Genomic DNA, 12,982 nt, shown 5'->3' on the forward strand with positions numbered 1-12,982 from the left:
TCATTTATTTATTTGAGTATTGCCCCAGCTGTGCTCAGTAGATTCTCATATGTCCTGCTTTTCCCAAATTACAGGACAGTGTTTGGGAGATGGGTGCAAAGCAACAGTCTGAGTTTCCATTATGACATTGTTGCTTTAATGTTGCACTTTACATTTTACATACTACTAAATATTCAGAAATTAGAAAGTAAATAATAGGAAATAAACCAGAAAACGAAAAGGTTTGTTGCTTATTCTGGTGAAACCTTTTCATCTGTCCAATTATTAAGCTTAATTCTAGAGTAAATTATTTCTTACTCGCTTTACCTTCTCTTTTTTCAGTTGCTGGAAGAGGACCCTTGGCCCCAGCTGAACTCTAAGGACCACGTACCTACCCTTGTTCATAATAATGTCTTCTCAGAGAATTATTTAGAAGTCCCAGCTCAGATATCTCAAGGGTATGTCCCGGCTGCAGTCATACCCTCGAAAGATCCACAGCCACTTGAAGAAAATTGTGCTAAAGCCCTGACTTTAAGGATACATGATTCTTTGAAGAATAATTTGTCAGTTGGCCTTGTGCCTACTAATTCCACAAGCACCATCATGGACCAAAAAAATTTAAAGATGTCAACACCAGGTCAAATGAAAGCCCAAGAAGTTGAAAGAACCCCCCCAGAAAACTTTAAAAGGACATTAGAAGAATCCAACTCTGGCCCTCTTATGAAGAAGCATAGACGAAATGGTTTAAGTCGAAGTAGTGGTGCTCAGCCTGCAAGCCTCCCCACAGCCTCTCAGCGGAAGAACTCTGTTAAACTTTCTGTGCGACGCAGACTCCGAGGCCAGAAGAAAATCGGAAATCCTTTACTTCACCAGCACAGAAAAACTGTTTGTGTGTGCTGAAATATGTGTAGAAAATGTTTTTCATCCTCAAACTTAAGATATAAGAGGGCTTTTTGAGGTTGGTGCTGCAGATGAACCTTTTTTAAGAGGACAAAATAAAAATAGTATACAGTTTGACTTTTTTGGAGTTCAGCAGTTTTATCCTGGCCTTGTACTTGCTTGTATAATAAATGTGAATTTTGTAGATGTTAGGGTGTAAGTTGCTGTAAAATGTGTGTAAATTTATATACTTCATACAAATTCAATCTCTTAACTCTGATACACAGTAAATGAAACAACAGGGCTAAAGGTTTTAAAAAAATCAAAAGAATCTATTAGATTTTAGAAGTACATTTAAACTTTTAAAAATGCTTATTAAGAAATTTGTATGAGTCACTTGTGATGAAAATTCAGAACTTTTTAAAGTAAATTATTAAGCAAACTGGAAAAATGATGTATTTTCATAGTGACCTGTGTTCCACTTAATGTTTCTTAGAGACAACTAGTGTCTTTTAAAAATTATTTTTTATTTCTAATTTCATAATTCAGAACTTAATTTTTCATAGAAGCAGAAGTATTGAGCCATGCTAAAGTAGCTGGGTATTAGTCTATTAGTCCTAATTAAAATACTATGCAGTATCTCTTATTTCAGTAGCATTTTTCTGAAACATTAATCATCAGATACATTCATCAAATCTTTGGAGTAGAAGGAGGTGTTTGCCTAAGAACATGCCCTTCTCAGTCATCTCTGATATTCAGTGGCATTATTAGGTCTTAAAGTAGTTACGCTCTTCTAGTGTTTGCAAAGAATAAGTTAAGTTTTTCTTGCAATTACAATAATGGATGGTGCTGCTAATTCCCAACATTTCTTAAATTATTTTATATATCGTACAGTTTCAACTGATTATATGGATATATGTTCGTTCATCTAATAAATCAGTAAACTGTTCCTGAATGTTACTGGATTTTTGTTGCTGGCTTGTTTAATCATACATATTAATATTCTTTTGTACCATCATCATGCTTTAGAGGAACAGCATACATGTAATGTTCCTTTTTGCACTCTTGACTTTTTAATTTTAATTTAGAGTACATCAAAACAGGCTACATATCTAACAATAAGAATATGGTTAAGTCCTTTATGGCTTGTAAACATTTGATAAAACATTATGTAGTAATCAAAACAAAACTGTGTACTTTTGTAAAACAGAAAAAAACTAAAAGGAACTAATACTGAAACACTAAGAGTATGTCATTTTGGTGTGGTAAATTGTTCTACAATAAAATATTTTGAAAATTTAATTTAGAACAAGACCTCTCATTGAAGGGATTGAAGAGTTAATTCATGCATTCAACATTGTGCAACTACGGTATGCTAAGAGATGCACAATTGGAAGTATACCAGTTTTCCATAAGTGGATTCATTGATAACCAGTGATCCAGGTAAAATGTTAGTTGTGGCTAGTTTTTAAAAAGGATTTTTGGAACCTGAAGTGTTTGTTTTTCAGGTCTTTCCAAGAGAGAGATATGGCAGCTAGCAGACACTTTCTTATGTTGGAGTCAATTTATCTTGAAGGATTTTCTGTCTTTTATACCTATATTGTCTTAGCTGCATAAACTAGAAATTCAACAAATCTGAATGTATATTAAAAGAAAAAATCCACTAAGCTGCTTTCACCTTTTTTTGCCAGTGGTTTTAAATAAAATAATCTAGTCCTTAACATGAAATTAAAGTTTCTGTTTATGATTACAGTAATGGATTATATAATCTTTATTTTTCAAATCAGTTTTTAAAAATGTCATAGCATTAATTCTTTCCTAGATCACATTTCTAGTGAAATAGAGTCCAATTCCATATTGTAGTAGTGGCTATCTAATTCAGGAGATGTTTTTGTTTGAACACGTAACTGCAAATGCCAAAATTAGTCTTTTCTGTATGTGTTCCTAGGGCTGCATTTAGGCCAATACTTTAAGGAGTTAAAGATGTTGTGTAATCGCAAATAATGTTTCTATTTTTATTAATTTAAATTTTATTTACCTGTGTGACATATAAATCAGTAGTATAAAGGAAAATTCATCATGTATAAAATGGTACATAATGAACACCCACCTCAGTTCCCAAAGCAGCCAACATTTCCCCCTTTTTTTGAATGTGATCTTTCAGTGATAATCTATGCATAGACATGCAACTATACATGTTTATCTTTTAATCATATCTTGTTGATTTTTCTGTATCATATCACAGAGCCTTTTCAATCTCTAATATTCTAGTGTATGGATATAAGTTATTTAACTGCTTAACCATGTCCAGTAAAAGGAAAACAGTTTTTTGCTTTCTTCACACTTAAACTGCTAATGACACCAGATGTGTGGGTTTTCTGCACCAAGCAATTCTCCAATTTTTATGTAGACACCAACTCAATGTTTTATATTTTAATTTTAGTTCAGTTCTGACATTACTTGAAGTAATCAGACCCCATAATTTAAGGGCTCAGTCTCACAAGATTGTCCCCACTTCAGACCCCAAAAGCAAGTCCAAGTTGTCACATATACTTCTGACCGACTGGCTGTAAATCAGAGTGCCCATAACCCCTCCTCAAGTTTGAGTTTGTTAGAAAAGCTCAAAGAATTCAGAGAAGCATGTTTACTGGTTTATTATATAATAAAAGATATAGGTGAATAGCTAGATGAGAAACATTGGGCAAGGTCCAGAAAAGTCCCAAGAGCAAGAGTATCTGTCCCCATGAGTCTGGGGTGTACCACCCTCTTGATACTTGTTCAGCAACCTGAAGCTCTCCAAGCACCATAGTTGAGGGAATTTTATAGAAGCTTCATCATGTAGGCATGATCAATTATCCTAATCACCAGGCTTTTCCTGTCCCAGTAGGAAGGTGTGGGGGGTGAGGCTGAAATTTTCAAGCTTCTAATTATGGTTTGTACTGTCTGCTCACCAGCCCAATCCTGAAATTACCCAGGAGCCACCAAGAGTTGCCTCATTAAAATGAAGATGCTCCTACCAGGAAATTCCAAAAGATTTAGGAGCTCTGTCAGGAGCAGGTGTCAATGACCAAAGACAAAAGATGCTTTTAACACATTTTATCACTTTTAGTTGCAAAGGTTTTAGGAGCTCTAGCCAGGAGCCTGGGACACAGACCAAAATAAGTATTTCTTAACTATATCACAATATCATTTCCACAATGGTTCTTTCCAATATTTTGTAGAACAGGCAATTTTCTCTTATGCTTCAAACATTAAAAAATAAAATATGTATCAATTATAAATGGCTGTATATTAAGACCTCAAAATTTAGCAGCTTAAAGCAAAACATTGCCACAGTTTCTAAGTGTCAGGAATGTGGGAATGACTTAGGTTACAGTCTCATGTGGTTGCAGTCAAGATAATCAGGGCAAAATCATAATTTTTCCCCTAAATATACTATGTTACTAAGAAAAATTGAAATTTTAAATTGTGATCTTTGAGGCAAAATATTTTGGCAGTATGAATGGTTGCATTTTGGTTACGATATACATATTTTTATAGTCTACTTAAAATCAATTTCTACCCACTTAAAAGTGGACTGTAGAAAACTACTGTACCATCCTCCGTAACAAACTATACTTGTCATGTTACACTGAAAACCTGATCAGGCAATGCTATAAATTTTGCTATCAAAAGTCAAACATTTTATAGAGCTTACGTGGAGAACAATTTATGATATACATCCAGATATTTACCATTGCTATTGCTGTTTCTTCATTCCTGACACTCTGTTTCCTTTTAGTATTCTTTTCTTTTAGCCCTTTAAAAAATATGCCACTTCTCTGGCCACCATGGTTTTTGATGAAAAATCTGTGGTCATTCAAATTGATCCCCTGTAGGTAGTGCATAGTTTTTCTCTGGCAACTTTCAAGATTTTTTCTTTGTGTTTAGTTACCAGCAGTATGGTTATGGTGTGTCCTGTGTGCATATGGATTTCTTTGAGGTTTCCTGCGTAGGATTTGCTGATAATCTTGAATCTGTAGGTTTATGTCCTTCACCAAACTTAGGTTTTCAGCCATTATTTCTTAAAATATTTTTTCCAGGACCACATTCTTTTTTATTTCTTTTTAACTTCTTTTTACCTCTTGTTAGAGCTTGTATATTTTTGAGCTCCAAAATTTTCATTTGGGTCTTCTTTTCATTGAGATTTTCCTATTTTTTCGTTCTTGTCAAAAGTGTTCATAATTACTTGCAGGAACAGTTTTATAATTTTGTTTTAAAGTATTTGTCAGATTATCTGTGTCATTTAGGTATCAGCATCTGTTGACTTGTTTTTTCCATGTGAATGAAGATTTTCCTGGTTCTTCATATAGCATGTAATTTTGGATTATATGCTAGACATTTGAATATTGTTATGACACTCTGGATCCTGTTCAGCTTTAACGGAGAATATTGATATCTTTGTTTTAATAGACAGTCAATATGGTTAATTCATGCTACATGTTCCAACCCACCTTCTGTCATCTGTGGTTCTGATGTCAGTTCATTTTCCAAAGCCTCTGCAACATGCAATTTGACCTGTCCCTGGTTTGCATCACCCAGTGGCTAGTTGGAGACCTGGGCAGTGATCTATCTGCCAGTTAAGTTCTCAGTCTTCGATATGCTGATCAGGTCCAGATTCATGCCTAATGTACTCTATGGGGTCACTTTCCTGAGCTCCTTCCTCTCTACAATCTCCATACTACCTTTCCCTTCCCTGGGGGTCCCCTTTTCAGTTCTCTGGGAAGAAAGCTGGGGCTTTAGAAAACATGCACTTTGACCATTATTCCTGCATTTGGGACTAAATGGCTCAACAGGTTTGTGTCTTGGTTGTTATCTGTGAAATGTAGATAATAATACTACAATGACTGGCATGTAGAGCTAAACAAATGTTATCTAATTTTATTTTATTAAAATTTTAGCTTCTTAAAACTGTTACTATAGATTTAGTTTCTCAGATTTTTAAGAATCTTTATTTAGGGTTTTATGTGTATATAGAAGTTGAATTATGCCCTGGGCATCATTAAAAAAAGTTGATGAAACTAATTTTTGTCTTTGTCAATACTCTTACTGTCTGTTATCTTTAATTACAAATATTAGCTTCAGGTTGAGGGATAAATCGTTGGGGGTCTGACATGTATTGTATCCTGTTAGGAAATAGGGCATTATGGAGAACAAAAATGAAACAAATAATCCCTTCTGTTAAAGAGGTTACATTTTAGCTAAGTAGACAATAGAATTTTATATTAATCAATTAGAAAACAGTTACAAAGTAGTAACTAATGTGTCAGAGATAAAGGGTAGCCATTCTTCATGGCTCCTCTCAGTCCTACCTTACCTTTAGAAAATACTTTTTTTGGTGTAATTACTAATAGAGCCTTATTTCACAAAGAGTTCCTAGTTAGGATGGAAAATTATATGGCTACTTTATATATACTAGTTAGTTTAAAAAAAATGAAAAAGTAAAGGAATATAATCACTATGTCTTCAGAAAGTTTGCGGAGCCTGAGAATGAGCACAATGGACTAAAGAGAATGAGCACAGGGGACTAAAGAGAGCTGTGGGTTAGGTTGAAGGGACCCAACATTATAAACAAAGATTTAAAATTTTGAATAGATATGTGGGAAAATGCTGTTTTAGAAACCACAGTTATCCAGTAATATTTAAGACAAATGGCAATCACTATTGTAATTAAATAGATACGTGGTGATTTGACCTTGGGTTGTGTTGGTTTTATTATTCTGCAAAGTCTGGAATTCTGCTTATTTGGAGCTTACGACAAAAGTTTCAGCCTAATGAATGCACCAAAGAAAGTGTATCTAGTGAGTAATTAGTGTATTTTTACCTCACAACTGGAGGGTTTTAGAGAAATGTGATGTTCTAAAATGGACTTTTTTTTAGAGCAGTTTTAGGTTCACAGCAAAATTGAGTAGAAGGTACAGACTTCCTATATGTACACTGCCCTTACACATGCATATTGTTGCTTGTTGTTAAAAAGAAAGATACAGGGAATGGAGTGGAGGTATGGGTGAAACAGATGATGGAAAAAATTAGAAAGTTTGGTATCCTGATCTGGGCAATGATTACATGAGTATTACACATGTTAAAATTCATTAAGCTGGGCAAGGATGCCTAGAAAGGGGAGCCCTCCTACACTGCTGGTGGGAATGTAAGCTAGTTCAACCATTGTGGAAAGCAATATGGAGGTTCCTCAAAAAACTAAGAATGGGAATACCATTTGATCCGGGAATCCCACTTCTTGGAATTTACCCAAAGAATACAACTCAGATTCAAAAAGACATATGCACCCCTATGTTTATTGCAGCACTTTTTACAATAGCCTAAGTGGAAGCAACCTAAGTGTCCATCAGTAGATGAATGGATAAAGAAGTGGTACATATACACAATGGAATACTATTCAGCCATAAGAAACAAATCCTACCATTTGCAACAACATGGATGGAGCTGGAGGACATAATGCTCAGTGAAATAAGCCAGGCGGAGAAAGACAAGTGCCAAATGATTTCCCTCATTTGTGGAGTATAACAACGAAGTAAAACTGAAGGAACAAAATGGCAGCGGACTCAGAGACTCCAAGAATGAACTAGCGGTTACCAAAGGGGAGGGGGATGAGAGAGGGTGGGTGGGGAGGGAGGGAGAAGGGGATTGAGGGGTATTATGTTTAGTACACATGGTGTGGGGGATCATGGGGAGAAGAGTGTAGCACAGAGAAGACAAGTAGTGACTCATGGCATCTTACTACACTGATGGACAGTGACTGCAATGGGGTATGGGTGGGGACTTAATATGGGTAAATGTAGTAACCACATTGTTTTTCCATGTGAAACCTTCATAAGAGTGTATATCAATAATACCTTAATAAAAATTTTTTAAAAAGTCATTAAGCTGTACAAACATGTGCATTTTGTTGTATGTATTCAATATAAAAAAGTAATTAAAAAATATCATATACCAATGAAGGAAAAATAAAAAACACACAAAACCCCAAAAAGACAGACATAAGCCCAACATGGGGTCACTTTGTCTAGATCAAGTCACCAAACCAAAGCTTAATCCCTAATTTAATTTCAACCTCCCTAAGAAATGTAGTCAGTCAGGAATTTTCCAGTCAGCATTGATAAGATAATATCACACAAACCCTCTCCATTCCCCAAAGGAAGATGAGATAATCCACCTAATAAGACCCTTTCGTTTCCAAATGTAGGTGACCTCACCTGAAATAATCCTTTTTCCTGTTTATGACTTCCTTGTCCTGCCTTTAAAAACCTTTCTTTCCGTAACCCTTCAGAACATCTCTGTAGTTGCTATTACTTAATAAAGCCAAATCAGTCTTCAAATTTACTTAATTGAATTTTTAAAAATATTATCAATAACCCAAATGGATATAATCGTTAATCCAAAAATAAAACTCACTTATTTTTCCAGTGAAAATGGGTTTACTTGGGAAAAGCATAGAATTGTAATTCAAGACAAGCTATGGCAAAATAAGGCATGTCTGGAGAATACAGATGAATGCTCTTTTATAGAAGAAAGGGGGACAGTTGAAGGAACTGTTCTAAGCAACAAATCCATTGGAGTAAAATTGGGAGTTTCACATCAAGACTGCTCATTGACTCAGTTGTGACAGTCTCTTATTGGCTGGGCTATTGCTGGGCAGGCGGAAACTCTTCTCTTGTCCTACCAGGTGGTAAAGTAGCCAAAATAATATGCCTTGTAAGGTGTCTGTCTCTTACTTCCTCATTGATGAGGAGTGGTGGGCAGGAGAGCTGCGTCTGTAGGCCTCTCAACTCTGTCAGTGAGGTTCTCCTTTATGAATTTTCACACAGTTCATGAACCTACCCCTGATGATGGTTATTTTTTTTAACCTGTTTTTCCTTTTACTTAGCTGAAAATTAAAATATTAGTGTTCACTATTGTTCTATGTGAAGTAAAATTATTTCACCACTGCTGAAATCATGTGATTATTATCCAGGTGTTTTTGTGGCCAGGATGAGACAATGGCTTACTTGAGCCTAAAAAAAGAAACTCGATCCTACAAAACCAAAAATACATAATAAAATATGAACTGATTTTGAAATTTTATTTGCATATTGAAAGCTCCCTGACAATTCTCTGAGAATTTTTCTTTTCTACAAGACCATACGAGAGGAAATTTTAGTCATTAGTGGTTTATTATAATGGACCATCCCAGCAACTGGAAGAACACAGAACTCTGACTGGAAGTCACTCTTTTACACTGAAAATGAGTTTCCTAGCTGGAATTGCTCACCCTCAAGACAGATTGTTGCAGTTTCCCCACGTTCCAATACTTTGAAATGACTCACACAGCTAACAATACTAAGCACCCACAAGTTACTTCCATTCAAAAAATGATCACCACAAATTTTAGTTTCTCTCACTTAAAGGCTCATGAATCTTACACCATCTTTGTGGAGAAAAAACGGAGTATTAGAACAAGTACATTTATTAGTAATTAGAACTAATTAATTTGGAGAAATTTTAACTGGTTCTTAAGACCTTTAAATTCATTTACTCCTCAACATAATCCTATTAAGCTCATACTAGTCTTTCTACAATTTCAAAGGATGAAACTAAGGGCCAGACATTCACCCCCTCCCCACTCCCTTAAAAAATGAACAGCTTCACCAGTGTTCATCCTATCTGTAAGTGTCATCATTCAGTTGCTCAGGCCCAATATGGGAGCATCAACCTTAATTCTTTTCCTTTTATCACATATCCAACCCATTACCAAGCTTTCAATTCTCTCTTTCAAAATACTCTGAAATTGGGTACTTTTCACCTCTACTTCTTCACTTCTAGGCTCAGTTCTCCGTACTTGACCCACTGCTTCCACTCTTATCCTCTCTCTGACAACATTTTTTTTTCTCTGTAGAGTAGGTAGAATGATCTTTTAGAAATATAAGTATTATCATGGAATTCTATAGCTAAAAGCCCTCCAATAGATTCCCACCCTAGAATAAACTTGAAACTCCTTATAATTCTATACAAACCATACTCCATCTGGCCACTTCTTATCTCTCCTAACTAGTTATCACTTTCTATGTAGTTCACATTGCTTAAACCATACTGTTTTTCTTGTTCTTCCTCAAAACTTATTCTCTTCTTAAGGCCTTTGTACATGTTTCTTTTGTCTTGAGTGCTTTTCCCTCAGAGCATCTTTCTTAACATAGTTCATTGAGGTCTTCATTCAAATGTCATCTCCTGAGAGGCTTTCCCTAACCACACTACCTAAAATAAGCCTTTTCCGACCTGTATTTATCACCTTTTTTCCCCACAGCATTATATACTTGAATGTTTCTGTTCATTTTTGTCTTCCCACTGTTATGTATATTCCCTGGCTGAAGACAAGCACATTGGTTAATTTGTGTATTGCTGATTTCCAGAGCCTAGAATACACCTGACACTAGGTAGGTATTCATATATTTGTTGAATGAATGAATAAGTGAACTTACGTACAAGAATATTCTTTATAATTTTTTGTCCCACCCCGCCCCTCCCTAATTTGTAGAGCTAAGGAGTTTAACAATGCATAGAAAACAGCTATTTAAACTGAAAAAACTTACACTAATGCTGGTTATCCCATATTATAATTATTAGTTATTTGTCTCCTCTGGATTTCTGCTTTGTATCTGCTCTGGGCCCGGATGGCATGAGAATAGTAATTATTTTTCAAATAAGTCTGAATTTTGAAATAGCTGTTGTGTTCAGGTATTAAGGAGGGTTCAACAATGTGAAAGCCTTAGTCTACTAATGTAAAGGAGGATTCGATTAACTTTGTAGTTGGTGAAAAATGAAATATGCTCAAGAGAAATATGCAAAAAACATTTCAAAGACAACAAGGAAGTAAGCCAGTCATAGAAATAATAGCAAAAGGAATTCAGAAATTTGGAAAGATTCCTTTTTTAGTGAGTTTAATGTAGGAAGCACATCTTAAAAGACGGAAAGTTCTGGGGATTTGTTTAGTGTAAGAAGATAATTGTTCAGAATCTTATTAGCCAACGTTCAAACATCAGCCTGATAAGTAGCGCTCTGGGTGTTCTATTTATTGGCATTGATTATCAAGAGCAAATGGGTGGTTTCTTGGCTCGCTCCCCGCCTCCCCCTCCCCAGCTAATGAACTGCATATGTCCGGTGAGGTAGTTTTACTAAACTTTTCCCAAACTCCTCCACTGCGCTGAAATCTTTTAAAAGTTTTTAACTGCCGTATTAGCCAATTTGTTACAAATCCCATGTCTAGTAATAAACCATATTCTTATGGGATTGAGGGATTGTCGAATTAAATATAATACTTATTCTGTGTTTTAGGACTGCACAGAACGTTCGTTCACTGTATCAATAAATGTTATCGTTATTATAATAGAAATGTAACTGACGGAATGACACCGATGAGGGCTTGAGCTTTTCAACTCGGGAGACGGAAACATGTAAGGAAGGTGTGGTCCAAACACCTAGCTTAAACAGACACGATTGCCAGCTGCGTTCCTCACTCGGATCAAACACCAAGTCGGCTCCAGAGCTGCCCACCCCGAAAACCGGCCTAGGCTCCCGGAAGGTAAACACACTGAAAAAGGAGGGGCAGAACGATGGTTCTGGATGGATAAGTGGCCAGCTAAAAGTGATTGACAGCTGCCATGTCCACGTGCTTTGAGCTTCGAACCAGCTGTCGCGAGAATTCTATGTAAACAGACCCGTCCCCATGTCCTCTGACGTCCAGCCCGGGAAGCTCAGGTCGGGGCCCAGGGATCTGGGGCATGATGCTGTTTGACAGAGCCACGAGGGTGCAGTCTGCAAAGGAAAAGACATGGTCATAACTCCTTTGTGCCTGCCTGCGTTCGCAACCGAACCTGACACCCCGGCTTCATCCGAAATTGCATACTGTTTTGTTTTCCCACGAGCCCCAGCGGATTGGATAAATTCAGGAGGCGGGTCCGCCTCTTTCCTCCTTGCTGGTTGGCGAAGCTGACCTCCAAGGGCGGTGCCCGGTCATGGACAGTTTGCTGTTGGGATTGGCTAGAAAGGTAGTTCCGCTGAGGCGTGGTAGGAAGTGGTGGCCGTCAATCACGCGGGACTCCAAACACTGAGCCCTGAGCTGGAGAACAGCGTTTACCGGCGGGGCGGCCGGTGAGAGGGCTGGTGGGACTGTGGCTTTGGGGAGGCTTGGAGAAGACGAGGGGCAAGCAGCATGAGGGGAGAGGGCTTGGCTGGCAGGAATTCGACGAGGAAGAGCTGTCGAGGTGGAGGGGGAGGGGAGTAAGGGCAAGGGGCCAGAGGGCGGGCGGGGGAAGCAGTGGCCCCGCTTTGGAGGTTAAGTGGGTAGCGCTTTGCTCGTGTCTTTAGGGTGAGTGAGGCTTGAGGGACTTAGCGAGGGTGTTCCTCTAGAGACAGGGCCCGTAAAGGACAGTTCTCGGGAGGCTGTGTTTCGGGAAATAAAGGGTGGAATGGGAATTAAGGGTTGAGGTGCTGGAGTGTAAGGTATCCACCGAGGGAGGAGTACCTGGGCTAGTGGGGCAAAGGGTGATTCGGTTTAGCAGATGGGGCTCATAAGTATGGGAATTTTCAGGTAAGGTGACGGAATGCCCCTTAGAAGTGATGGTTGTAGGGGCTTTCAAGATTAGTTCCAGGCAGTGGACTTTTCCTGAGCCCTGAAGAGATCTTTAATATTGCTGCCAGTCCTCTTTTAACCTTAACCAAGTACATACACGCCATGCTCTTAAAACCTCGCCAGTGATTCAGATGCTCTGTAGACATTCAAGGATCAGGAGCCAAGTGATGGTGACAGTAAAGAATAAGGGGCTTTTAATGTCATATAAGTTTTTATTATTTATTTAGACTCTGGTGATTAGGTTACAATAGCCGGTGAGAGGGCCGGTAACAAACATTTTAAAATCTTGTTATATTATGATCATGCAGTGTCATAATTTTTTTGTAGATATATTTTTTGGGTATATAATTGGCATATTAGTTACAGGTGTAGAGGTGTACAACATAATGATTCAATATTTGTATATATTGTGAAGTGACGTCCATCACCATTTACAGTTAAAATATGTAGTCTTATAGATTC

At 37.3% G+C, this 12,982-nt stretch overlaps 2 protein-coding genes across 26 annotated transcripts in view; both read left to right on the top strand.

Moving 5' to 3' along the window:
* PPM1D (protein phosphatase, Mg2+/Mn2+ dependent 1D) overlaps positions 1–1,807 on the top strand; it is a 75,085-nt gene extending 73,278 nt beyond the window's left edge. For both annotated transcript variants that reach the window (XM_073235297.1, XM_073235298.1), the window contains exon 6: positions 322–1,807. In XM_073235297.1, coding sequence (XP_073091398.1) covers positions 322–879 — 558 coding nt within the window. In that variant the 3' untranslated portion in view covers positions 880–1,807. The remainder of the gene's footprint in view (positions 1–321) is intronic.
* A 10,080-nt stretch (positions 1,808–11,887) lies between these two features.
* Positions 11,888–12,982, top strand: part of BCAS3 (BCAS3 microtubule associated cell migration factor) — a 632,290-nt gene continuing 631,195 nt past the window's right edge. For 13 of the 24 annotated variants that reach the window (XR_012130638.1, XR_012130636.1, XR_012130640.1 and 10 more), the window contains exon 1: positions 11,888–12,039. The gene's annotated coding sequence lies outside the window, so the exon portion shown is untranslated. The remainder of the gene's footprint in view (positions 12,040–12,982) is intronic. The other 11 variants (XR_012130635.1, XM_073235302.1, XM_037004017.2 and 8 more) reach the window with 2 other exon arrangements.

The sequence above is a fragment of the Manis javanica genome, chromosome 4 (genome assembly GCF_040802235.1).
Source record: "Manis javanica isolate MJ-LG chromosome 4, MJ_LKY, whole genome shotgun sequence".
Classification (NCBI taxonomy): Eukaryota; Metazoa; Chordata; class Mammalia; order Pholidota; family Manidae; genus Manis; species Manis javanica.